This window comes from Pyxicephalus adspersus, chromosome 6, assembly GCF_032062135.1.
Source record: "Pyxicephalus adspersus chromosome 6, UCB_Pads_2.0, whole genome shotgun sequence".
NCBI classification, from domain to species: Eukaryota; Metazoa; Chordata; class Amphibia; order Anura; family Pyxicephalidae; genus Pyxicephalus; species Pyxicephalus adspersus.
In genome coordinates this window covers 5,571,137-5,594,777 of record NC_092863.1, presented here as the reverse complement: position 1 = coordinate 5,594,777, position 23,641 = coordinate 5,571,137, and the positions used below count along the sequence as shown (strand labels likewise).

At 42.0% G+C, this 23,641-nt stretch overlaps 1 protein-coding gene and 1 long non-coding RNA gene across 3 annotated transcripts in view; one reads left to right on the top strand and one right to left on the bottom strand.

Moving 5' to 3' along the window:
- Positions 1 to 1,087: 1,087 nt before the first annotated feature.
- NOL4L (nucleolar protein 4 like) lies at positions 1,088 to 12,297 on the bottom strand. Of its 2 annotated transcripts, none has more exons than XM_072414246.1 (7): positions 11,711 to 12,297; positions 10,725 to 10,990; positions 10,017 to 10,205; positions 8,945 to 9,169; positions 6,196 to 6,318; positions 4,447 to 4,627; positions 1,088 to 4,236 (listed from the first exon to the last, which is right to left on the bottom strand). In XM_072414246.1, the coding sequence occupies exons 1-7, from the start codon at positions 11,727 to 11,729 to the stop codon at positions 4,037 to 4,039; spliced, it is 1,203 nt and encodes a 400-aa protein (XP_072270347.1). In that variant the 5' UTR covers positions 11,730 to 12,297; the 3' UTR covers positions 1,088 to 4,036. The 2 variants fall into 2 exon arrangements, with proteins under 2 accessions (XP_072270347.1, XP_072270348.1); XM_072414247.1 differs by having other exon boundaries at positions 8,978 to 9,169; positions 11,711 to 12,283.
- Positions 12,298 to 13,924: 1,627 nt separating this feature from the next.
- Positions 13,925 to 23,641, top strand: part of LOC140332950 (uncharacterized) — a 28,100-nt gene continuing 18,383 nt past the window's right edge. Inside the window, exon 1 of the long non-coding RNA XR_011921257.1 lies at positions 13,925 to 14,162. This is a non-coding gene — a long non-coding RNA (uncharacterized lncRNA). The remainder of the gene's footprint in view (positions 14,163 to 23,641) is intronic.

The window sequence follows — 23,641 nt, the reverse complement described above, 5'->3', positions numbered from 1 at the left end:
AATTTTGAAGTAACAAGTTTAAAGCCCAACTCCAGGAAAAAAAACTGAATTATATTCCCTATTAATCCTCTTCTGTTCTATATCCAATAAATGTGTGCACAAAACACCCTTGCAAACCATATTATTGCTATTTAACAGAGACAATGGCATTGCCAATGTGCTTCAAAGTAATTAGAAAGTATAGTTTGGAATGAGTGCCAGGCTGCCTATAGAAAACTACAGGGGGTGGACACAAGACCCATCACCCTGCACTAGGAGAGACCACGGCAGTGACCGGTCTGCAATGCAAGAAGCAACCGTACAAAGGAAAACATTCACGCTGGTTTACTGCACAGATCATTCCAGAAATACACAAAGATTCACACACCTGTGTATTTTGAAAAGAGTTGAGCTCTAGGCTTATATATATATTATTTGACTATAAAGTATAAAGGGAACAAGAAGACCAAATGCAGCCCCAGTCAGAACCAGGGATGAGCGAGCAAATTTTTTAAATTCGGTCTCGAGGCAAATTGGGCCATTCTCGCTTACCAAACATGTAGGTGAGAACGGCCTTTGTAAATTTGGCCGGCGAGACCGAATTTTTGGGACCTGCAAGACCAATAAGCTGTCAGCTCCACTCCTCTGATTGCTGTTGCAGTCCTGTACTATGTGTTCCTGGTTTGAGTTTCTCACAGAGTATGAGTCTAGCTGGCTGCTCATGAATGAATGCAGCGTGGGAAAAATCCTCTGATTTTTCCCACGGCCGCGTTCATTCATAAACACAAGCCGCATGACTTAGTCTGAAAGGAGGAGTATCACGGCTGCATTTATAAATGGAGCCGGGAGAATTGAGGGATTGCTCACTGACAGGAGGATTCCCACAGTTGTATTTATGAATGCAGCAGTGATTATCCTCTTGTAGTAATTTCCGATGGTTTCGTGAAATTTTGCGAACCCATCGGAACTTTAAGGAAACTTTTGCGAGAATGCCAAAGGCTCATCATGCTCATCCCTAGTCAGAACAACTATTTTGTCTTTATCTTCTTGCCCTACATCTCTGATAAACACATGACCTCCATGGAAAAGACATGGCACACTACAGGTGGAAGGTGTGATATCTTTTTATTATGCAGTGGGCGTTTAATCATTAGTTAGCCTTTTACATATGACATACATGTTAAAAAGGAAAACAAAAATCCACTTTGTGGCAAGTCAGTGCACTTTTGCGTTTTTATAATAACACCATTTGGGTTTTTTTTTCATTACTGTGTCATATAGAGCGCCTGGTAGTGTCTGTAAAAAGGAGCAGAGGGGGGTTCTGTCTACTAAACACATCACATTCTATAGAATAAAAGAAGATTAAAAAAAAAAAACATTCTACAAATTTATATTAATTAAAATCACATTTACTGATAAAGAAAGCATGGGAGCAATAAATATTCTTTAATATATTATATATATGTTTTCTTGAATTTGCCTCATAGGCTTAAGAGAGCCAAGTGCAGCTGTAGGGGGTTGTAGATTTGGGGATAGGGGGCTCTGGAGGAGTGCAAAGAAAAGGAGGAAGGGATATGGAGTGCAGGAAGGTGGCGGCACGGCCTGGTAGTGCAAAGGATTGAGGCTTTTTGAAGGGGTGTTAAACTAAGCTACAAAGGCTGCTGTGATTAAATGTTATAACAAAGCAATTGCAGAGTGGAAACCGTTATGGAAAAAAAAATGCAGGTTGTCTTAAAAAATGGATCAGGACAAGACAGGAGCAGTTGGTTTTTGGCCAAGTTACCCACAGGCTTTTTTCATCAGAGTTTTGCACCTAGGTGCTTGGTCATGTGACATCTGCCCTGGGTAGCATCATCATTCATATTGGCTAATTTTGCATTCTGAGATCACATGACCAAATGGCAAGGAAAGGTAAATATTTTTGCCCTGGCAGAAAGAACCTAAAAAAAGGTCTTCCCCATCTCCTATCATGGCTGCAGACTGCCTTGCCCGACCTTTTATTTAAGCAACAATAGAGCGGTGCTAGGCTACATAGAGTTTGCTCGGGCTAGTGTGAAAGTGTAAATCAGATTACTGCCCATTCATCACTTCATCCTAAAAATCAAAACTGCCAGTGTAGCTTAGTCTTCTGTGGGATGGGGGTCTGAATGCAATCTGGTGGACCCTCGCACAAAGTTACCCAATCGATACTTTCCAAGCAAACAAGAAAGTGGCCTCGCCGAAGCCAATCTGTAAACCCAGCAGTCATAAAGTGTGACTTCCTTTCTACCTGAGTCAGCCGGAGTAAAGTGAATTGCACACTATTCATCGAAGGCGCCACTGTTTGCTGTTACAGTTTCTGTGGCTTTCGGTAAGGAGAGGAGTGTCCCCTCCAGTCCCCTCTACCCCAGGATCCTGCAAGAGCTGGGGCATCTGTATATGTAAACAGGACACTCAGAGTCCAAAATCAGACGTATGCGTTGACTGCAACTAAAGCTGTCGGAAGGAAAGTGTGTTTAGCTAAGACAAATAGAAAATAATAATAGAAAATAATTAAAAGCACCACAAAAATTATACATATAAAAAAAACGCTTCCGGGTCTTGTACTGTTGTCAGTGCATCGATCTCCACCTAATGGGACAGAAAGTCGTAAGCGAGTCGCGGCTGATTTTAGGATGAGGACGGCCTAGGAAAACTAACAACGGTTCGATTTTCAATCAGCCTCCGCGGAGAAACACACCACTGACCTCTGCATGAGGACGGCTATGTTCTGTGTGGGTAAAAGCTACACGACCGACAATAGCAATGCCGCTAAAAGCTGTGAATCCACAGTCACCGCACATTATGCAGCTCGCAGTTGAAAACTACTTAAAAAGTTCCTGAATCACCCAAGAAAAAAGAAAATGATTAATTGCAAAGTGCTTGACTTGACATGAATATAGAAGAGGATTCAGTAGGAATGGATTTACAAGAAAACACATGGATTTTTTATTAAAAAAAAAATAAGATGGCGATTTCAAATGGAATGTTCTGAAATGAGGTGGACCAAAACGGAGACAGTGGTTCATAAATCGGGACGGAGAGCATAAAGTGAGATCTGAACAGGAAGTTCAGGTTGAGGATTGAGCCGGTTGTCCGCCTGAGTTGTGTGTAGTGAAAAAAAAGGTAACTTGTTAGTTTCTGTGCAAAAACACCTGTAAGAACGGACGTGCAAGGAGAAGAGGTCTTGTGGTCAAGGTGGGGGGGCGGCTGAATTTACCTGAAAAAAAGGCAATCTATAGCAGCAATAAGCAAATGTTAGTGTGTTTACATGAATCAGCAGCCCCAGTGGATGAGAGATGGAAAGAAGATGAAGGAGGTATTTCAGTCGTTGCTTAGCCCGATTTAGTGTGACATCACCTGCGTGAATGTGGAATGGTATGGTCCAGTGGTGGAAGGTCGCAGAGCTTTGGAGAAAGAAGGACAAAAATAATGCCCCTTTTACCCCGTGCTCCTAGAGGAGTGCTCCCAATGTATATTGTGGAATGTCAAAGTGGACCTCAAAAGAATGGCATAGTGGAATGGATCCAGCCAAAGCCAAAACCGGCATAGATGCTGGGAAAAGATGGAATGACCGTTGGATGGTATAGTTCTCTAAGGTGTACCTGTCACCTTTACAGAGCAGAGGCCGCTTTGCAGGCCTGGGATTTGCCTTCCTTGGCAATGCCATCTAATCGCCTACAAAACGACCAAACTCTGGTGAGTTGATGGGTCCACTTACACACATACAAACACGTATATATTATACAAATGAAAAAAATTCAGAAAAATAAATTAATAAAAGAAGAACTCCTTATCTCAATAAATATGTGATTGATATCCGTCCCACCGATGGGCGGAGCTCGATCTATCAGTAGAGCGCGGTAAGCGCAGGGCCAGCGTCCTTCCGATTGCCCTGCGGGATAAAATATGGCTCCTGCTCAGTGAGCAAGTTCAGTGTCTGCGACTGTCTGGGGGTGAGGGCAGAGGGACCCTGCTGTCTTCTCTCAGTCTGTAGAATGAGAGGTCAAGACTGAAGGTCCAGGCCCAAGGGTTCTGGTCAATTCTGCTGCAATATTAAATTCTCCAGTTCATCGGCTGAGCGCAGAAGGAAAGCAGCCGACTCTCGGTACCCAGCGATTAGCTGCCGCACTGCTCCAATCTCGGTGGGGCTGAGCTGGGCGCATGGCATTGCCCGGTTGGTGGAGTTAGAATGGGTGCTGCCAGAAGCCAAAGACTTCATGCTGAGATCAGTTGGACCTGTTTCAAGGGACAAAGAAATTTGAAAATTGCAGGGTAATGATCAGCTATGAAATAACAAAATGAAATCATGGTATACAGCTTATACCCCACTGTTATAACAAACTTTTTAGTACACAAATATAGTAAACATACACAGAACTACCTCATTGTTCTACATATGATATTGTCAGTCTATGCATCTAATTCTTGCATGTGGCTGGGGCTTACCATTGCAGTGATTTCCAGTTTGCAGAGAGGTGGGGGGCGCCAGGTTGCCTCCGATAGACCCGTAACCACGGTAAGTGTAATGAAGACTGCCATTCACATAGACAGGATCCTGGTTAAAAGGGGTTGCCGGCAGGGTGTAGGTAGACTGTGTGGAGGTCTTCTCCAAAGAAACATTCTCTTCCTGAGGGAGATAAAAGGGAACAATGTGACCATATTGGAGAGACAGGTATAGCCACAAAACATGAGAGAGAAAGAGGAGAGGGGATATAGGGACCAGGGATAAGAGAGAGAAAAAAGTAAAGAGGAATAGGGTTTGGCAAAAAGAGAGAAGATGGTGGGGTGCAAGCAGAAGAGGTGTTTCAGGAAAGAAGGGAAATCAAAGTGGGGGGAAAAAAGAAAAAGGGGGAGAGAGGAGATAAAAATGAGGAGATGGGAGAGGAAAGAGAAGTGGAGGAGAGAGAAAGATCAGGGAAGGAAAAAAAAGCAAGAGAGATTGAGGGTGGGAAAGAAGAAAAGGAGGAAGATGGGAAAGATGAGGGGTGAGAGAGAGAAAGATGAGGGGTGAGAGAGAGAAAGGTGAGGGGAGAGAGAGAAAGATGAGGGGGGTGAGAGAGAGAAAGATGAGGGGTGAGAGAGCTAAAGATGAGGGGTGAGAGAGAGCTAAAGATGAGGGGTGAGAGAGAGAAAGGTGAGGGGGGAGAGAGAGAAAGATGAGGGGAGGGAGAGAGAGAAAGATGAGGGGAGGGAGAGAGAGAAAGATGAGGGGTGAGAGAGAGAAAGATGAGGGGTGAGAGAGCTAAAGATGAGGGGTGAGAGAGAGCTAAAGATGAGGGTGAGAGAGAGAAAGGTGAGGCGTGAGAGAGAGAGAAAGATGAGGGGAGGGAGAGAGAGAAAGATGAGGGGAGGGAGAGAGAGAAAGATGAGGGGAGGGAGAGAGAAAGATGAGGGGCGACAGAGAGAAAGATGAGGTGTGAGAGAGAAAGATGAGGCGTGAGAGAAAGATGAGGGGAGAGAGAGAGAAAGATGAGGGGAGACAGAGAGAAAGATGAGGGGAGACAGAGAGAAAGATGAGGGGTGAGAGAGAGAAAGATGAGGGGTGAGAGAGCTAAAGATGAGGGGTGAGAGAGCTAAAGATGAGGGGGGGGGAGAGAGAGAGAAAGATAAATAGATAAAGATGAGGGGAGAGAGAAATAAAGGTGAGGGGTGAGCGAGAGAAAGATGAGGGGAGCTAGAGAGAAAGAGAGAGAAAAAATAGGAGATAAAGAGGGGAAAAAAAAGAAAAGAGAATAAGAAAGTAAAGGAGAAAGAAAGAGATTATACAAAAAAAAGCAAAAACAAGACAGGAGTGCAGGTAAAACAAGAGAAATTGGATTAGCTATGACCACAGCACATTTCTTACACTTAGAATTTAAGGGGTGGGAAAAGTCAATAAAAGATGCAGAAGTGTCTATGGCCACCTTCACCTAAACCTAACTGCAGTTTTAAGCAAAAAGAAGAATCTGAGAATTGTTGCTCTCAGCAATCTTTGTAACTATAATGAAATTACATACAACTGAGCAGTGCCTAAGTTCTGGAAAATAAAAAGCAGTCAGAATTCATAGAGCTTCACACATGGTGCTTTGGGCTTCCTAAACCTGCATGCCTACGAAAATGTGTTTGCACATGAAAGCAGAAAAAGAGGTGTACTATATGGGGTGATCGATACCTCAATGCACACCTCAAAACTTTTTTTCTTCACTTATTTATTACCTGAGCGGTCTGATAAACTTCTAGTCTCATTCTTTTGGCGGCTTTTCTTGATTCACTCTCGCAGGCAGCTGCCAGAATGTTTTCTGCCATGGCTGAGGTTAGATGAGGCGGAGTCGGCCTGGCCTGAAAACACAAAAAGCATTGTATATAAGTGACAAATAAGCTATATCACATGCTAAACAGACGGACCCCCGAAAAGATTTATATCCTGCTATATGATAACACATACTGGCCCCTTTGTTATCCAGAAGAATGATGGTTAGCAACAAATTCCCACCAGAGTCTGTATATTCTGTTACACTGACTTCTGTATGACCATAGTCAGGGCATTCATTTATAATCTCCTTTGGGGCACAAACTGCTTTGATGTGTTTGTATGAACTCTTTAAAACCCTGCAGGACTGGATGATGCTCCATATGATTTCACGTCACACTTTTAAATTGCATGAAGACTTTACATTGCAGGTTGTGTCTCCAAGAGCCGACATGAAGGTCAGAATTTGTTGATGTCACATGTATCTGTTCAACTGAGAGTACCACATACATGAGATACAGGATTAGAAGTTGGCTTACCTATAGGTCACAGGTTATGAAGTTTGGGCATACTATACACACCACAAAAAAACTTTAAATACTTTAGTAGAATGTGGTACACTCTGCTCATAACCCCTCAGTGTAGTTGGCTGGCTTTAATAGCAACTTGCTCTGTGCTCTATCATAGGAGCAGATGTCATTTCTTTTTTTTTTTAAACTGAATTTTTATTGAACATTTTTCACATACAAAGACAACCAGGCTTATACAGCAAAACATCTCGTAAACACAGCATACAGGGTGATAGGTACATCCGATAATTGTACATAAAACTCTGGCGTAAGTAACAGTGGCCATACTGTACCGGCCTATCAAACCCCATAGACTATGAAAATACGGAAACAACAGATAAATAAACAACAGAAAACAAGAAATGAGTCAAAAAGAAAAAACAAAGCTAAGCCGGAGAATAGGAGGCGGGATACAAACAAAGGTGAATAGGAAGCACAGTGGCATCTGGAACCAGCCACATATTAAACCTGTAGACTGGTATAGTAGGCATCCCAAGGTTCCCATATCTGTTCAAATTTTGCAACCCTGTTTCGGAGGAGGGCAGTGAGGTACTCCATCAGGCGTATGTCTTGAATACGAGCATAAAAATCCCCCATAGAGGGGGGCAGTCTGGATCTCCATTTGAGTATGAGCAGCCACTAAAATATGTGTAATAAGCTGACGGGCGGACTTGGGGAGGTCCATAAGGGGCAATCCCAGCAAGTGGTGGAGCAGGGGAAATCGTTGTTGAGTCACGTCCCCAAGTAGTGCATTGACTCTCCCCCAATAGCCCTGAATAAGGGGACAGGACCAAAAAATATGTTCCAGAGTCCCATAATGGGACTCGCAGCGCCAGCAAGCCGGATCTACCTCCGGAAACAGGCGGTGTAACACCGCCGGCGTATGATACCAGCGGAACAAAATCTTGTAAAGATTTTCTTTATAAAGTGTACATATTGAGCTTTTATTTGCTGCTTCCCACAGTGTGGACCATGTATCCTGCTCCAGGGCACCGCCCAAAATACTCTCCCAGGTACTCATGTATACAAATTTACCAGATACCTCCCTTGCCGATTCCTGCAGAAGGCCATAAATGGAGGAAATGAGGCCCTTAAAAAATGGACCTCCAATGCAAATTCTCTCAAAAGGAGTTATTTCAGTGAATCTGGGCACAGAGTAGAGTGATTGTATGTAATGTCTAATCTGTAGGTAAGCAAAAAAGGATGTTTGAGGGAGATCAAATTTTTCCTGCAACTCCGAAAAGGAAAGCAATCTTTTTTCCACTGGGTGTAATACATTTTGGAGATGAAAAAGCCTCCGGTCTTGCCATGGCTGCCACATATTTCTAGCTAAGCTGTCAGGTATCAGAGGGGTTTGTATGATAGATGTAAGCACAGAGCCCCGTGAGGAAAGATTGTACCTAGAATTATACATTCTCCAGATATTCCTCATAAAAACCATCGGGGACAGCAAATCCCTCTCGGGCATTAACCAGGAGAAGCTCCAAAGCATCACATTAGGATGAAGTGGGGAAATCCAAGCTTCCTCCAACTTCCGACATACACCGGGGGAGACTAACATAGTCCAGGAGGGTAAGTAGCGAAGATGCGTCGCCACATAGCATTTTACCAGGTCCGGAGCCCCCATACCTCCGAGTGCTTTAGGTGTAAGCAGATAGCTTTGTAGTGACAACAGCAGAAAATGTCATTTAGAGTTACAACATAGCAGTTGCTAAATCGTCACTCCTTCCTCCCCTCAGCTAACTTCTTTACATTAATATAAACTTTCTTTTATTTTCATTCACTTAGTCCCTTTATTTCTATAGTGATGTATGTCCAAAAAAAATACTAATTTGAAAATGGAAACTTCATTGTTTTATTCCTAACTTCACCATGCTTTGTAATGAAAAATGTAATCTTTGTGTCATTATAAACAGGACAAAATATAGAATAAATAGAATTTATAGCTAAAAACACAGGTCCAGCTAGTAAAATTATTTTTTTTCCATTTAGGTCATGGAAAATGAAAATATTGTCAAGAGAAAACCTTGCATGCCCTCAAATAAAAAATATACCCTGTTTGGAGTTGACCGGGTATTGTGAAACCCATAATCAATCCCTTGATTCTGTAATAAGGACACACAGTATTTTACACCTGGTAACTCACACAGACCCAGCGAGCATCCGGTTCAGATCTCACCATCTCCATGCCGTTCTTTTTCATGCGCCGGCAGGACTTCAGGTAGGTGCGGATGCGCTTTCTGGCACGTTCCTGGAATTCTGGAAACTGACGGCTGCACGATTCAATGATGGCCTGTATCTTTTCCTTGGGTTGCTTGGAGATTGGGACCATGCGGTCGAGATTTTCATCCACAAATAGGCGCACAAACATCTGTTGTTTAGGAGATGTAAAAATAAAGTTTATCAGGATGGCTGACGCCAATAAATATTTGACTGAAAAACATAGCTGAATCCTAAATATTTTTATAGCATTTATATAACATTACAAGTATACCACTCTAAAAAATATACAAGCCTTTGTGAACATTCAGGTTTTGATGGCTCTAATGCTGGGTTCACATTGCTGCTGTTTGCGAATGCTGGATATTTCCCTGTGTTGCTTTGAATGAACTGCCCAATGCATCATAAAAAGTATTTTTTTGTAATGCAGCACACCATATTTGTGAGTCGCCAGACTGTATTTCACATAAGTGGTGAGGCACTCTTAGGATTAAATGGCACCCATGTGTGGTAACTTGTTGAACACATGCATTACCACATTCCAGTATTGTAAAACAAGAATAAAGCCAGCCACATGCTACAATCTGTACAATCTGTACAATCCATATAGAGCCTGTGTTGACAGGATTTGTTTAATTCAGTTGAGTTTGGCATTTCAAAGTCTATGAGAAGCAGGGCAGAAAGAAGTCATGTACCTGTCAATTATTTTAATGATCTCTGAAGCACCTTGAACTAATGCTATTGACACAGACCCTAGAATTCACCTTACCTGGCTGGATATAAGAGAACTGTGTAAATCGTAGGACTGGGTGAACAGACATGCAAACCCTTTCGGAGGTATATTAGCGCCCTTTTATGTATTTCATTTTTGTATATCATTGTTTGCCTGGAGTTCAACTTTAAGTATCAGACATGCGCAAAAAATTATACTAAATCTACTGCCATTATATAGAGGTTCATATTAAGTTGCTATGCAGGGATGGGGGCTGGTTACTCACGTTAAAAGCTTTCAGACGTTCAGGGTCCAGCCCTTCTGTGTCTGTAATGCGGTCGTTATCTTCGTGGTCATCATCATCGTCGTCATCCACAGCCGCAGCTCTGCCCACTGACAGATCCTCTGCACAGCCGCTTACTTCTGTCACTTCGGTCTTTATGGAGTCGTAACTTCCTGAGCTGTATGGAGGGGACTGCAAACAAAGAAGACAAAAAAGAAAGAAATGAGGAAGAATAATGTGTGTAGAATGAAGTTTTAGGGCGCTCAATTTCTAGATATAAGGAAAATACAGGGTAATTGGATAATAGTTAGGTAAAGATTGAAGCAACCTAAATAACAGTTTGGGGCTAATAGGAGCCTGGCTTTGCCCCTGGAATTGCCCTCAATGCTCACATAGGATGTGAGGAAGCGGGTTCTGTATCAGGTTGCACCACAAAGACCGCATTCTCAATATGTCAAAGGCACACCATTGTTAGGCATAGAGATATAACTAAGGGCACACAGGTCAAAGATTTCTTCATTTGCCGAACTGAATCAAGTGCCATTCCAAATCGACCTATACTTTTTGACATGATATGGTCTATCAATCATTTAAATACTCCAGACTTTTGCCCGCTAGGCTGATCCTCTATCCTTCATGCCCCAAAACAAATCAGAGATTCATAAAGTAGGTAGGAAAGTAGCAGAATTCTCCCATAAGGATTATACCTACCTCAGATGTGGCCTTCGTGCCGTATTTCCCGTGGCTCCGCAGAGCCTCGGCATCTGACGGGTATGGCGGGACCCCCGGGGAAGGCCGGACTTTGTCGCTGAGGTTCATGGGCTGCTCATCTGATGTGGTAGTTGGTTCCAGGGTAGGAGCAGGAGGATTTCCATTCATATCAGGTAGTGTGCAGTTTAGAGCAGAGCTGGTTGGGGTGGCAGACGGGTTGGCTACAGAAAAGGAGTTCCCATTGCAGCTCTCCGAGGAAGACTCATCTGAAAGCACAAAGATAGTTGAAAAATTGTTAACGATGAAAAGACACATAGACTTAACACAACAACCTGAATATTGGACTTTCATGAACTTTCATTCTGCATGGACACCCAGGTTAGCCTAATCTTTACGGTGACAACATTGCTGTGTGATTTCACTGCAGAATGAACAACACTGTCCCCCCATAAAACCGGGTAAATGGATGGAATGATTATTATATAATAAAAAGTTACAGGGGTGATGAAGAAAGGAAAGAAGTGCTGTAACAGATTTCATAAAATATGTCACATTGTAATTTGCCTTGTCCACTTTAAGCCTAAAGAGAATCTGTCACCGCTGTGATATTATATAAATCTAAATATTCAGATTAAAACTCTAAACACATGCTCTCTAATTTTTTCTTAAAATGTTAGTAATCACTTCAGGAAGCGGTAAAAGGAACCACTGGAGCCTTGTTCTGTGCTACGGGAAGAGCAGGAGGAAGCACCCTGCTATGTTCTTCCCAACAGAAAAAGGAAAAACGTCTTCTTACTTTCAGCGTCACGGGTTAGAGGTAACGGCCTCTTCAACAGCCTGAACCAATGTGCTGCCTTCCAGCATATGAGAGCGCATAACAGCTTTAAAATAACAAAACTCCCAGCTATTTGTATGTGTCAAAATTCTGCAGGCGCTACTATCCAAAACCGATAGATTCTTGCATAAACCAAGCTGTGACTGGTTACCTTTTGAAATTCTCTGCATCCACTGCTTTCCTCTAGAGGATTCTTTGAACTGCTTGCAAGAACTCAAGATCCAAAATCCTAAATCAATGGCTTGAAAGGGAAAGGGGGGGGAGGGTTGTCTTGGAGTCAGTCAAATCAGGAAAGAAATAGATGGCAATTAGAAAATGAAGCCCATGAGAATTGAGAGTGGAAGGCTCTTATAAATGGGCAGAGCAGGTAATGCAGAGCTCTTACCGACCCGAGTCCCCAAGAGATAGAAGACAATGTCAGGGAATTTAACACTTTACCATCTACCCAAATCTGGAATATTAGTTTTAGGGACTGACCCTTTAAGAGAAATGAGTTCTGCAAGGAATATGGAACATGCAGTAATGTTATCACTGTTTCAGCAGATGAAAACAATTTCTTTTAGGTTATGAGACCAGCTTGCAGATGGAGGAATCAGATCTGCCCAGAGACTGGGCACGCATGGAGCTCGCAGCAGATTAAGGCTGCCTCGTTCACCACAAAGCCTCATTCCTCCTCCGAGGGAATTTAGCTAATTCTGGAATAGAAGGACAGTGGATTATTTCCTAGAGCCGGAGAGCGTCCGACATCCAAGGAGAGAGAGGGAAGGAAAAGAAGGGGGGAGGGGAAATCCTGGGGAAAATGGAACACAACCATTGATAATTGCCATCTCCTATCTATGGGGGTGCCATCTACGACAACTCAAAGGTCTGTGCAAAATTTAGGTGGAAAGGAAGCAGGGATATTCCCCAGTGTACATCCGACCTCCTCTCCTTGTTTTAAAGAGATTTTGTCTATCTAGAATACCCAACATTGACGCAATAATACTCACCTCCTCTGAATTGTCTTGGGAGTCAAATGTCCATGATACGTGGTCTGGGACTTACACAGAGTTCATGTCAATCCCTCCCAGTATTCGGGTCTGGCAAGTGGCTGCTACGACCCAAGGAAGAAGACGTCACAAACCATAAAAGTTCTCTGACAGAGCAAATTATTACATAGTATTTATAAAGCGCCGACATATTACGCAGAGCTGTACAAAGTCCATAGTCATGTGACCAGCTATCCCTCAAAGGAGCTCACAATCTAATGTCCCTACCATAGTCATATGTCATTATAACAGTCTACATTTAATTTTGGGGGGAAGCCAATTAACCTAACTGATGTTTTTTGGAATATGGGAGGAAACCGGAGTACCCAGAAAAAGCCCAAACAAACATGGAAAGAACCTACATACTCCATGCAGATAGTGTTCAGGCTGAGATTGGAACCTGGGACCAAGTGCTGCAAAGGCCGGAGTGCTAACTACTGAGCCACTGTGCTGCCATGTTTAATAGTGATTGTAAATGAGCTGGTGGTGGGCTTTCAAGGGATTGTCACTTTATTCCGAATGGGCAAAGCAATAGAACAATCACCTACCTTGGGGCTGCCCTCTGCCCTGAACCTGACCATACTGACGAGGGATTTTCTATGTACATTGTAGCTGTTCATTTACATTAAATATATTTCCTGTTTAGGTTTATTGCTATTTCAAGCTGTTCAAAACCAAAACTGCACATTTTTTGGTGACGCAGTGCTGGTCCTGCACCCTCACATTCTCTCCAGACCTCAGGGAACTCCAAATATGAAGTATCGACCCTAGTGTCTGTTATTGCTATGTAGTCTCTTTTTCCTCTTCTACTGCCAACCCACAAGGTAAAGACAGCCAAGGGAAACTGTGCTGCTTTCAGGTTTTCTGGTTTGCTTGCAGAACAATCCTAAAATAGTTATTATTATTACACAGTATTTATATAGCGCCATCATATTACGCAGCGCTGTACAAAGTCCACAGTCATGTCACTAGCTGTCCCTCAAAGGAGCTCACAATCTAATATCCCTACCATAGTCATTTGTCATTACCACAGTCTAAGGTCAATTTTGGGGGGAAGCCAGTTAACCTAACTGCATGTTTTTGGAATGTGGGAGGAAACCCCAAAACACAGGAAGAACCTGCAAACTCCATGCAGATAATGTCCTGGCCGAGATTCAAACGTGGAACCCAGGTCTGGAAATTAGTGTGCAGGTTCTCTCATTGAAGATCAAATATATTGGTTCTCCAACATGTCATCGTTTTTAAATGGTAAGGGGTTAAAACTCTGATGGGTTATTTTTCTGTCTCTGTCCTTCACTGATATAGCATTTATTTCCTGTTGTGTCATTAGGAAAAGAAGTAAAGGAAGTCTCCATGTGGTTCCAACTTTCCTTAAAATTTCTGACTGCAGTTACACTTTAGATGAAAAATTGTATTTAGGATTTGTATATTTTTTGTTCAGTGTTTGAAGGCCAGCCAAAATTTTTGGACTTACTGTCATTGGCCCATCTGCATCGCGTCCCTGAAAATGATTACAAAATGCCGCTGACTTCATCCGCCAGGAATGGAATGAATGAAACACAAATCTGACAAAAGGTAATCTAACCATTGATGATTTATTTCTGATAATGATCGCAGCCTGACTTGTAGCAAGAACAGAAATATTTTATTTCCCGCTACTTTATATCGTACAACTCCCTATACAATGTATGAGTGCAGAGCAAAGGATGTGATCAGTGAGCTGGGCCACAGAGAGTGTGTGTATCTATAATCATTGTGAATGTGTGTGTCCTACAATGTGTGTATTTTGTGTGTAACGTGTCTCACAGTGTGCGCAGGCTGCAGGTCTGCACTGCCCGAGTTTGGCAGGAGACGTTCCCCTCCCCCATTTCCTTCTTTCATAGAATCTCTAGTGATCTTACAAGGATTAAGCTGTATTATCCCTGCCAGTCACACACTGCACACAAGCCCCCAGCCCGACCCTTATTCTGCCGGATGACACCAAACTCACAATGCCACTTTACTCTGCCCGGTCACGGGAGAAAAACAGCACATTATTCTGTACAATTATTTTCACTTCTTCCCACCACATTGCACCCCACTGTCATCATCCCCTCCCCACACGCTGCACCCCACTGTCATCATCCCCTCCCCACAGCTGCACCCCACTGTCATCATCCCCTCCCCACACGCTGCACCCCACTGTCATCATCCCCTCCCCACACACTGCACCCCACTGTCATCATCCCCTCCCCACACACTGCACCCCACTGCTTCATCCCTGCAACACTGCACCCCACTGCTTCATCGCTGCAACAATGCACCCCACTGTCATCATCCCCTCCCTACACACTGCACCCCACTGCATCATCAATGCAACGCTGCACCCCACTGCCTCATTTCTGAACTCCGTTGTTTCAATCTCTAGAGTCTCAAGTCTCATAACTACAGCCCAATATTATCATTTCATACCACACTGCATTCTACTTCCATCAGCCCCCTACAAACTGCACTCCAGTACCTCATCCCTTACACACTGTATTTCACTACTTTTACCCCATTACACTGCTTCATCCCTGCAACACTACACCACACGGACATTACCCCCATCCCCCCCCCCCACACACACACGCACACACACACAAAGCACCCCACTGCGTCATCCCTGCCAAACTGCACCACACTGCTTCATCCCTACAACACTGAACATACTAAACACACTGCACTTCACTGCCTCATCTCCACCATAACACCACACGCCATTGCCAATCACTGTCTCATACTAAACACACTGTACTTCACTGTTCCATCCTCCACCAAACTCTACCTTGCTGCAACTCATGGCTTCATCTTCCCACATTGGTCTCCACTACCAATGCTGCTCCACACTGCACTCCACTATCTTAACACCCCTTTACATTGAACTCCACCGTCTGGATACAAGACAAAACAAGAACAATGCACTCTTCTCTATACTTATATACTTCTACTGCATCCTAACAAATAAAACCTCACTGCCAATTATTACACAGCACCCACTACCATATCCATTAATCCAGTGTATTTCTTTGAATCAGTCATTATCATACTGCAACTCACTGACATATTCTGTACCTCAGTGCACCTTAGTTCCTAATCAATATCCACACTGCACCCCAATGTTTCATGCATCAATACACTGCACCCTACTACCCTATTTATACCCATATGGCTCCTTACTGTCCCATTTATAACCACATCTCACTCCACTCTGTATTGTGATGCCACCCTTTAGTAACCATCCACAAACAGCCGGGTGATTACTGAAAAGCGCCGGGTGGTGCGCCCAGCTAAAAGTGGCCGGCGAAAACATGCATCACACTCACCTGCTGACCCTTCCCCACATTGATCACACTGACTAACCTACCCTCGCCTACCTACCTACTCCTACTGTCCGTCCACCCCCTGCACCACCCTGCCTTACTGAGCATCAAACTGCACCCACTGCTTCTTTCTATCACCACACAGCATTAATACTACCGCACACTACTTCTGCATTAAACTAATAAAAGGAATGGAGGAGCTCAGCTATGAGGAGAGATTAGCTGAACTGAATCTATTCTCCCTGGAGAAGAGACGTATAAGGGGGGATATGATCACCCTGTATTTAGTCTGTCATTTGCAATCCCTATTTAATGTACAGCGCTGCGTAATATGTTGGCGCTATATAAATCCTGTTTAATAATAATAATAATAATAATCCACCAACGACTGGATTGCACTGACTGCTTCCAAATTCTGCATTAGTCTAACCCAGACTCAGACAAACAAAGGCGCAACCTAACTGAAACTTTATGTGCAAACCAATATTTTCTACACATTTTCAAACACAACTGCAATTCAGCGTCATTTGCTTGAATAAAATTGTCATCATTGATTTCATTGGAAATTTAAATGATTTTCCATGTGTGGGAACATTAGATTTTTAACAAATAGAAATTTGATATACTGCAATCGCTGATCTGTCATTTAAGAATTAAAAATGAGAGATGATCAATAAAAATGGAAGCAGGGAATTTTCCATCAGAATAACAAAGCCTTGTTTTGGATATTATATTCATGAAACACCTTACAATGCTCCATGGTCCCAGGGACCCGGGCCCTTTGGGGAGAACACTGCAGCGGCTGAATTTATTGTTTTTGTATACATATCTGCCAGGAGTTTGGTTTTAAAGCCTAATATGGATTATACATAATCTAGAAGCGTAACTTTGCTTTTATTTTTTTTGTACTTGTCCTGTTAGCTATTGCTCTTGAAAATTCCAGAAATCTACAATTTAACAAAATGGGGGAACTCTTGCACTGGGTACACTTATTCTGAGTCTTTGAAACAAATTCCTATAACTCTGCAGGCAATCCTTTTTTGCATCACCACCAGGGGCGGACACAGGGAGGTGCAACCAGTGCAAGACCTTCCGCAGCCACAAGGGGGTCCAAATCAGTTCTCCACGGGGCCTATTATTGGCTACATTATTAATATTATTATTACACAACATTGATATAGTGCCAACATATTACACATCTTTGTACATTAAATAGGGGTCGCAAAAGATAGACAAATACAGACAGTGACACAGGAGAAGGAGAGGGCCCTGCCCCGAAGAGCTTACAATCCGCTTCTGTTCTCCAACACAGGACGTGAAAGAAACAGACAAAGAATAAAAGACTACCAGGGGTATAAACTTTTCACTATTTCATCCAAAACTTCAAGGCACAAAAAGACAGAAGGAACAGAAGGAGTTAGAATATTTGGAATATTCTAGGAAGGGTTCCCCTCATTTCCTGTCTGACGGCCAATGTCCCACTACAGGAAGAGAGATATAATCTTTCCAGCGGTGACAAAAGTAAAAAACTTGCATTTGACCCTTTCCCACTCCACATGAAATCACAATGACGCCTGCAATGGAGCTGCAATTGTAAAACCTTGGGAATATTTTAATACTTTTATTATTTCCTTTTTGCTTACATGGGCCAGATGCTGGTCACCAAAATATCATTAGCTGCCCCTGGCCCTGTGACCTTTTCTACCCAGCATGGCCTGACAATGGGCACAAATGTGCATTAATATGCATTTTATGTGTTTATGTTATTTTATTGGATATCATATTAAATGTTCAATTGGGGGAGCAAGCAGTGCCAACTACCGGGAGCTGCCATGGAGCTTCCTCATCTATACAACCCCCTTCTATGCCCTAGCCCAGCATATACTACACAACAGCCATTGTTATTTTTACATACTTATTTTTACATTTTGCATGTAAGCTGATCTCCTGCATTCAATTTCTGTCTACCTACCGTCCAACAATGGCTGAATGGCATTTCTCTGGGAAGTTTCATGATGGTGATAATAGTAGACCATGCCAGTACAATATGCATTGGCACGGCCATTAGCAGCCTCCATTAGAATCTTGTGTGGCATAGAGACAATGCAGGAGAATAATTAGGCTGTCACCCTAAGGAGGTGAAGGAGGTGCCCGAGCAAGGGATTTTGCCGATCGAAATCATTGAAAGTATCATTGCAAACCTTCTATACTATTCTAGTGATTGAGAATACATCTACATAAAAGGAGATTTTCTCTTCTAATAAGGAGTAAATGAAGATTTGGATTTGTGGCGGAGCAGATTTCTAAGAAATATTAGAGAAGTACCTGTCCAGGAAGTGCAGGAATATCCGCCCACCGTGTGTCTGAACAAAGCAGGTGCAGCAGACAAGTTTAAAGGGTGTAAAGGTCACCCATTGTGGCTCCTCTCTGGAACTATGTATTAAAGGGGCAGGGCATGCTTCTAAAAAAAGAGGGGGGGTAAATGCAGGCGCCGTCTAGCTATCCAAAGGTACAGCAACGCCCTTTACTAAAAACATGAGAAACAATACAGGCATATCTGCAGAAAGCAACACGAATGTTTCATCGGTTGCCATTCATTCCCAATTGCAGACAGTGAATTTATCGTTTTGCACTTTTTTTTATGTATTGCCAAAAAGTTGTCACCACAGAAAGTTTCTTCAGAGGGTCTAAGATACAAATCCCTGGACTTTCTGCTGGCAGGAAATAAAAGTAAATTGTGCAAACTTTTGCTCTTTGATATACATTAAAGGAAAAAAGAATAGTTGAACGAATACCAGCAAAGATAAAAACATTTCGGGTGCTCATACAGATTGCAAACAATGGCACACACACACGTCAGAACAATCTAGCTAGAAATATCAGTCACATGTGATCAGAGAACTGGAGATTGCAAACTTATAAAATGTAAAAAATGATAAAACTGAGCTGGTATTAATATATTATAATCCAATAGAATGAGCTCCATTGATGATGACTTTCCTCTTACCTATATAAGGCTGCCATGCACACTCAGGAGATGGAAGACAACTTGAATGATCATACATATATACAGGCAGCTTTTGAAAAGTATTACTAACCACAACTTGGTTTGGAAAGGGTTTACACCCCGGTAAGGCGAGAGTTACCCTCTAATGGGCCAGATTTATTGAAGCTCTCCAAGACTGGAGAAGATAGACTATCATGGGAGAACCTGGGGGATCCAACAAAGCGGATCCAGGGTTTCCCAAATATTAAGATTTGCTGGATTACTCAGGTTTTCCTATGACAGTCTATCTTCTCCAGCCTTGGAAACCTTTGATGCATCAGGCTCTATGTGTCATTGTATCAAAAAGTGACGAGATACTTTGGTCAGTGAATCCCAATAGTAACATTTGTTCTGGCATTCTCTGTTTTTGTTGCAGCCAAGACATGCAAAATGCAATGATTATCCCCAAAAGCAGAAGTGAGGGAAATGTACTTAAAGGAGACATTGGTTGTATTCATAGCTGTCCAGAAAGGGATATTCTCTTTGTGTTGCAAAAGATTATTTTCTAGTTTCTTGTTTTGCATACAGTAAAGGAAGTCTTGTCTATCATAAATAAAAACAAAAAGCATAATTATATATATATATAAAACAAAAGACAAGAAATCAAAATGTTTACATTTATCTCGCTCGTGCGTGTCATTCAAACAGCAGGCACCGTCGATCCAAAATACTACACGCAGGTCTGAATTAATATCTAATTACTGATTACAAGTGCGGCTGATTGGCTAACATAACGGTGTCAAGAAACATTTGGCACGGCAAAGTATGAATTGTTCATTTTACTGCTAATTAAGGCTTCTCGCCAGTGTTGTTTAATTGAAAGTTGATTATTACTATTATATAGTACATGGCAAGCAGATAAAGCATCATGTTTGTTTCTAGGTGACTGTGAAAAGCTGGCAAATTAAATTATATTTGTCTATATAATTGAAGGGTTCTCCCCAGGCCCTTTTAGCTGGGTGCACCACCCGGCACTTTTCAGCACCCGCCCGGCTGTTTTTGGGTGGTTACCAAAGAGTTTGGTCACAATACAGGGGCTGCCAGCCACCTAAAATTTCTTCCCACCCGGCTTAAAAAAATTTCTGGGTTGAGCACCGAATTGTCTATATAGCCGCCCCTTTTAAAAATACAAATGGGGGCAAGGTAATTATTAAAAAAAAAAACATTGGCTTTGGTCCAAGCAAGTACATACAAATTATATATCATACAGCAGAGCTTTGTGATTGGAGGAGAGGTGGTAATGTGACTTTGACAAGTCACATGACCAGGTTCCTGAACTTGCAAAAAAGCCCAATTTTTTCTTCAGTTCTCCTGTGTTGGCTTCAGAGTCCCGAACAATTAAAGAAGAAATAATAATATGTATATTCCTCTTTGTAATGTCCTAGCAGTATGGTAAAGGGTCTCTCAAAATCTCCTGAGGAAGCTGTTTACGAAACGCGTCGGGCTTGAGACGCTAATAGAACCTTATGATCTCTTCTAAATAGAGAATCTGTGTAAAACTGATCTGTACTATGATTTTTGCATACTTTACAATCCTTTTTACATGTAAATTTCACAATTCTACATCATTTGGTTGTACAATACAATTTACTTATTTCAAGTAAAAATATCTATATGTCTAAAAGCCCTCTTATCCCTTTCTTCTTTAATTGTATAAGACTAGGGCTGGCATAAGCTTTAATATAAGAAGTGTATGGGAGGAACCCTTTCTCTCTCTCTTTACCCTAACCGTCCCAAAACCAGCGGTGCAAAAGTATGTTTGTATAGCATAATGCTGTTCTTGTAGATTTTTTTACCCAACAAAAGTGCCATACCATTGCATTTAAATGAGCCTTGTAGTGTCAGTACAGACTTGGCTTGTAGAGATTAGCCTCATGCCAAGGGGTTGACATCCACATGGGCTCTCCCCAGTATGTGAAGGTATGGGAACAAGATCTGGGATGGACACTTTGATGGTAGAAACTCCCTATAAAGTCATCTTTAGGTTGTATCTGACTCTGCTATGTCTCTCTAAAATGTATCCTTCTTCCTTTTTGTTTACATGGAGGCAGTGAAGTTGGTTCGTGTTCTCCCCAGCCCCTTTTAGATGGGCGCACAACCCAGCACTTTTCAGTAACCACCTGGCTGTTTTTGTGTGGTTACTGAAGAGTTGGGTCACAATACAGAAGCTACCACCCGTATACAATTTCTTCCCCTCCAGCTTTCTGGAATAAAAACTGGTTCCACATTTAGTGTGCCCAATACTTTTGGGTGACAGTATTTTACTGTCATCTCCTGTTTTATTCTTTATATCTGTCTATCATTTGCAACACCTATTCTAAGTACAGTGCTGCATAATATGTTGGCGCTATAAAAATACTGTTTAAAAATAGTAATATGTCACTTACATTCTGAGTCTAAGTTTGCATGCTGCACCTATGATTGGCGTTGTAATTGTCCGGTTTGGAGGACTACCCAAGACTTGCATGTATTTTGCTGCTACATATTTTTAATGTGGCTAAATGGTCTTGGAAGTTGCCTCAGCTCATTTTTGCAGCAGCGAATGCCTGTATAAGGGAAGACTTTGTCAATGAAATCTCACAGCTCTGGTCCTGGACCTCTATTAGAAGCTCCTGGGACAATTGTTATCATGCATTTGGGAACTTGATGCCCCATGAGTGGCTTTTTGTGGATGCCTCCACTACCCATCCCAGCCCAAATATCAGGGTCAGGTGATAAGAGTACCTTTGCGCCCCCCCCTTTAGGATTTTACTTTCTCCATACTTTCTGAAGAAAATTGGAGGAAGTTGACTTTCAGCATCTCCCCTACTCCAGTTATACTTTTACAGTATTAAAGTGTTTGAATGGCTTTGCTATTTGTATATTACATTACAGGGTATTATTCATCGTACTGTATGTTCTATGCACATGTGTTTTTTATTGCCTTCTGTTCTGTTGTATAGTTGTATTATGTATTGTTCTTTTACCAAAAAACACTTGTAAAAATGAAGGCACTAAGATGCTATAAAATGAGAATACAAAAAAAACTGTGAATCTGCTGCAGTTTCCTCCGCTGACCGCTGTGTTTCAGGTGCAGTTTTTATGCTTCTGCAACAGTGTGGACAGCACATCTGTCCTGCTTCAAACGTCTGCCTGTGCCTTAAGCTGCGTACACACTTTCAATAAATATCGATGAAAACGAACGACCGACCGTCCGAAAATCATTCACAAAAAGGTGACCAATGACACCAACGAACGAGGATTGTCTCTGGAAATGAACGACCGTCACGGCGTATCCGATTGGCCGACGAACATTCACTATTGTTTGTACAGTTGTTCAGTGATCGTGCATGTTTCTGCAATACACTTTCCCCTGTACATGTCACTTCCTGCATCGTTCAAACGATTGTATCTAGCGTGTGTACATTATTGGTGGATTATATTTGAACAATCGTATCGTTACAGCATGTACAGAATCGTGCACAATACGATTGTTCAAGCATAATCGTTGATCGGTCGTAATCGTTCATTAGCATGGAATGCTATAGCTTTGCTGCAATTCCAAATGCAGCATTGAAATAGGCATAAGTAAACAATGCTGATACACCCAAAGTGAATGCAGCCAGGGTATTGTGCTAATGTGTTTCAATGCATGCTGGGATTTCCCCAGAAGCCTATGGAGAATAAACTTGTACAATGCAGTATGACCACCCTGTGTCCTAATCTTGCCATGGTGTACAATCCTCGATATTGTCTCGCCCTGTTAGTAGATCATGGTTTTACCTCATTTTGGGTATAAGAGAGGGTTTATATGGTTAGGTTTCCCTTTTCCTTATAGAGAATTACTTTGTGTCTTTATCCAGCCCCTAAAAACTGAATATTGAAAAGAAACAAATCGCACAAGCGGCATTTTTTGGTGGCTAGATATATTAACAAGGTTGTGAAAACAAATAAACAAAATGAGTTTGCATACAAATGTTTTTAGATTATTCCTCCCCCTCCTCTTTACGTATCATACGCATTTAAGGAGGAGGGGGGGGATTTTATAAGTAACTATACAAGCCTATTCCTATTCCTTAGACAGGAAGGATCAGTTACTTGGAATGCAATGGAATCCTTATGTCTCTTTTCCCGACGCGTTTCGCATTACCGGCTTCCTCAGGGAACTAATAAATTAAACACATATAATATATAAACATAGATGCATCTGTAACATTGATAATTCAACAAATATAATAATGCATAGTATGAATTATAGAGCCATGTGTACTCACTGTAACAGAAGCATAAATGTTCACATATGTGTTTAATTTATTAGTTACCCCGTCTCATACTCCCCTGAGGAAGCCGGTAAGGCGTCATGCGTCAGCAAAAGAGACATAAATTAATGATTCCATTGCATTCCAAGTAACGGAGCCTTCTTGTCCAAGGAACAGGATCACCTTTAATAAAAGTGCTTGTATATTTATCTAAAAAATACCCCCCAAATGCATATGATACGTAAAGAGGAAGGGGAGGAATAATCTGAAATAAATTGGATGCAAACTCACTTTGTTTATTTGTTTTCACAAGCTTGTTAATATATCTAGCCCCCAAAAAAACCCCACTTGTGCAATTTGTTACTTTTCTATATCCATGGCTTTAGCTCACCCAACTTCACAGCTAATTATGTTTGATTGTATTTTAGT

Coding starts and splice junctions, on each gene's coding strand:
- NOL4L (XM_072414246.1), bottom strand. Junction 9,170..10,016: donor AACGTCTGAAAGCTTTTAAC/GTGAGTAACCAG, acceptor CCTAAACAACAG/ATGTTTGTGCGCCTATTTGT. Junction 6,319..8,944: donor CGGATGCTCGCTGGGTCTGT/GTGAGTTACCAG, acceptor TTGTGTTTTCAG/GCCAGGCCGACTCCGCCTCA.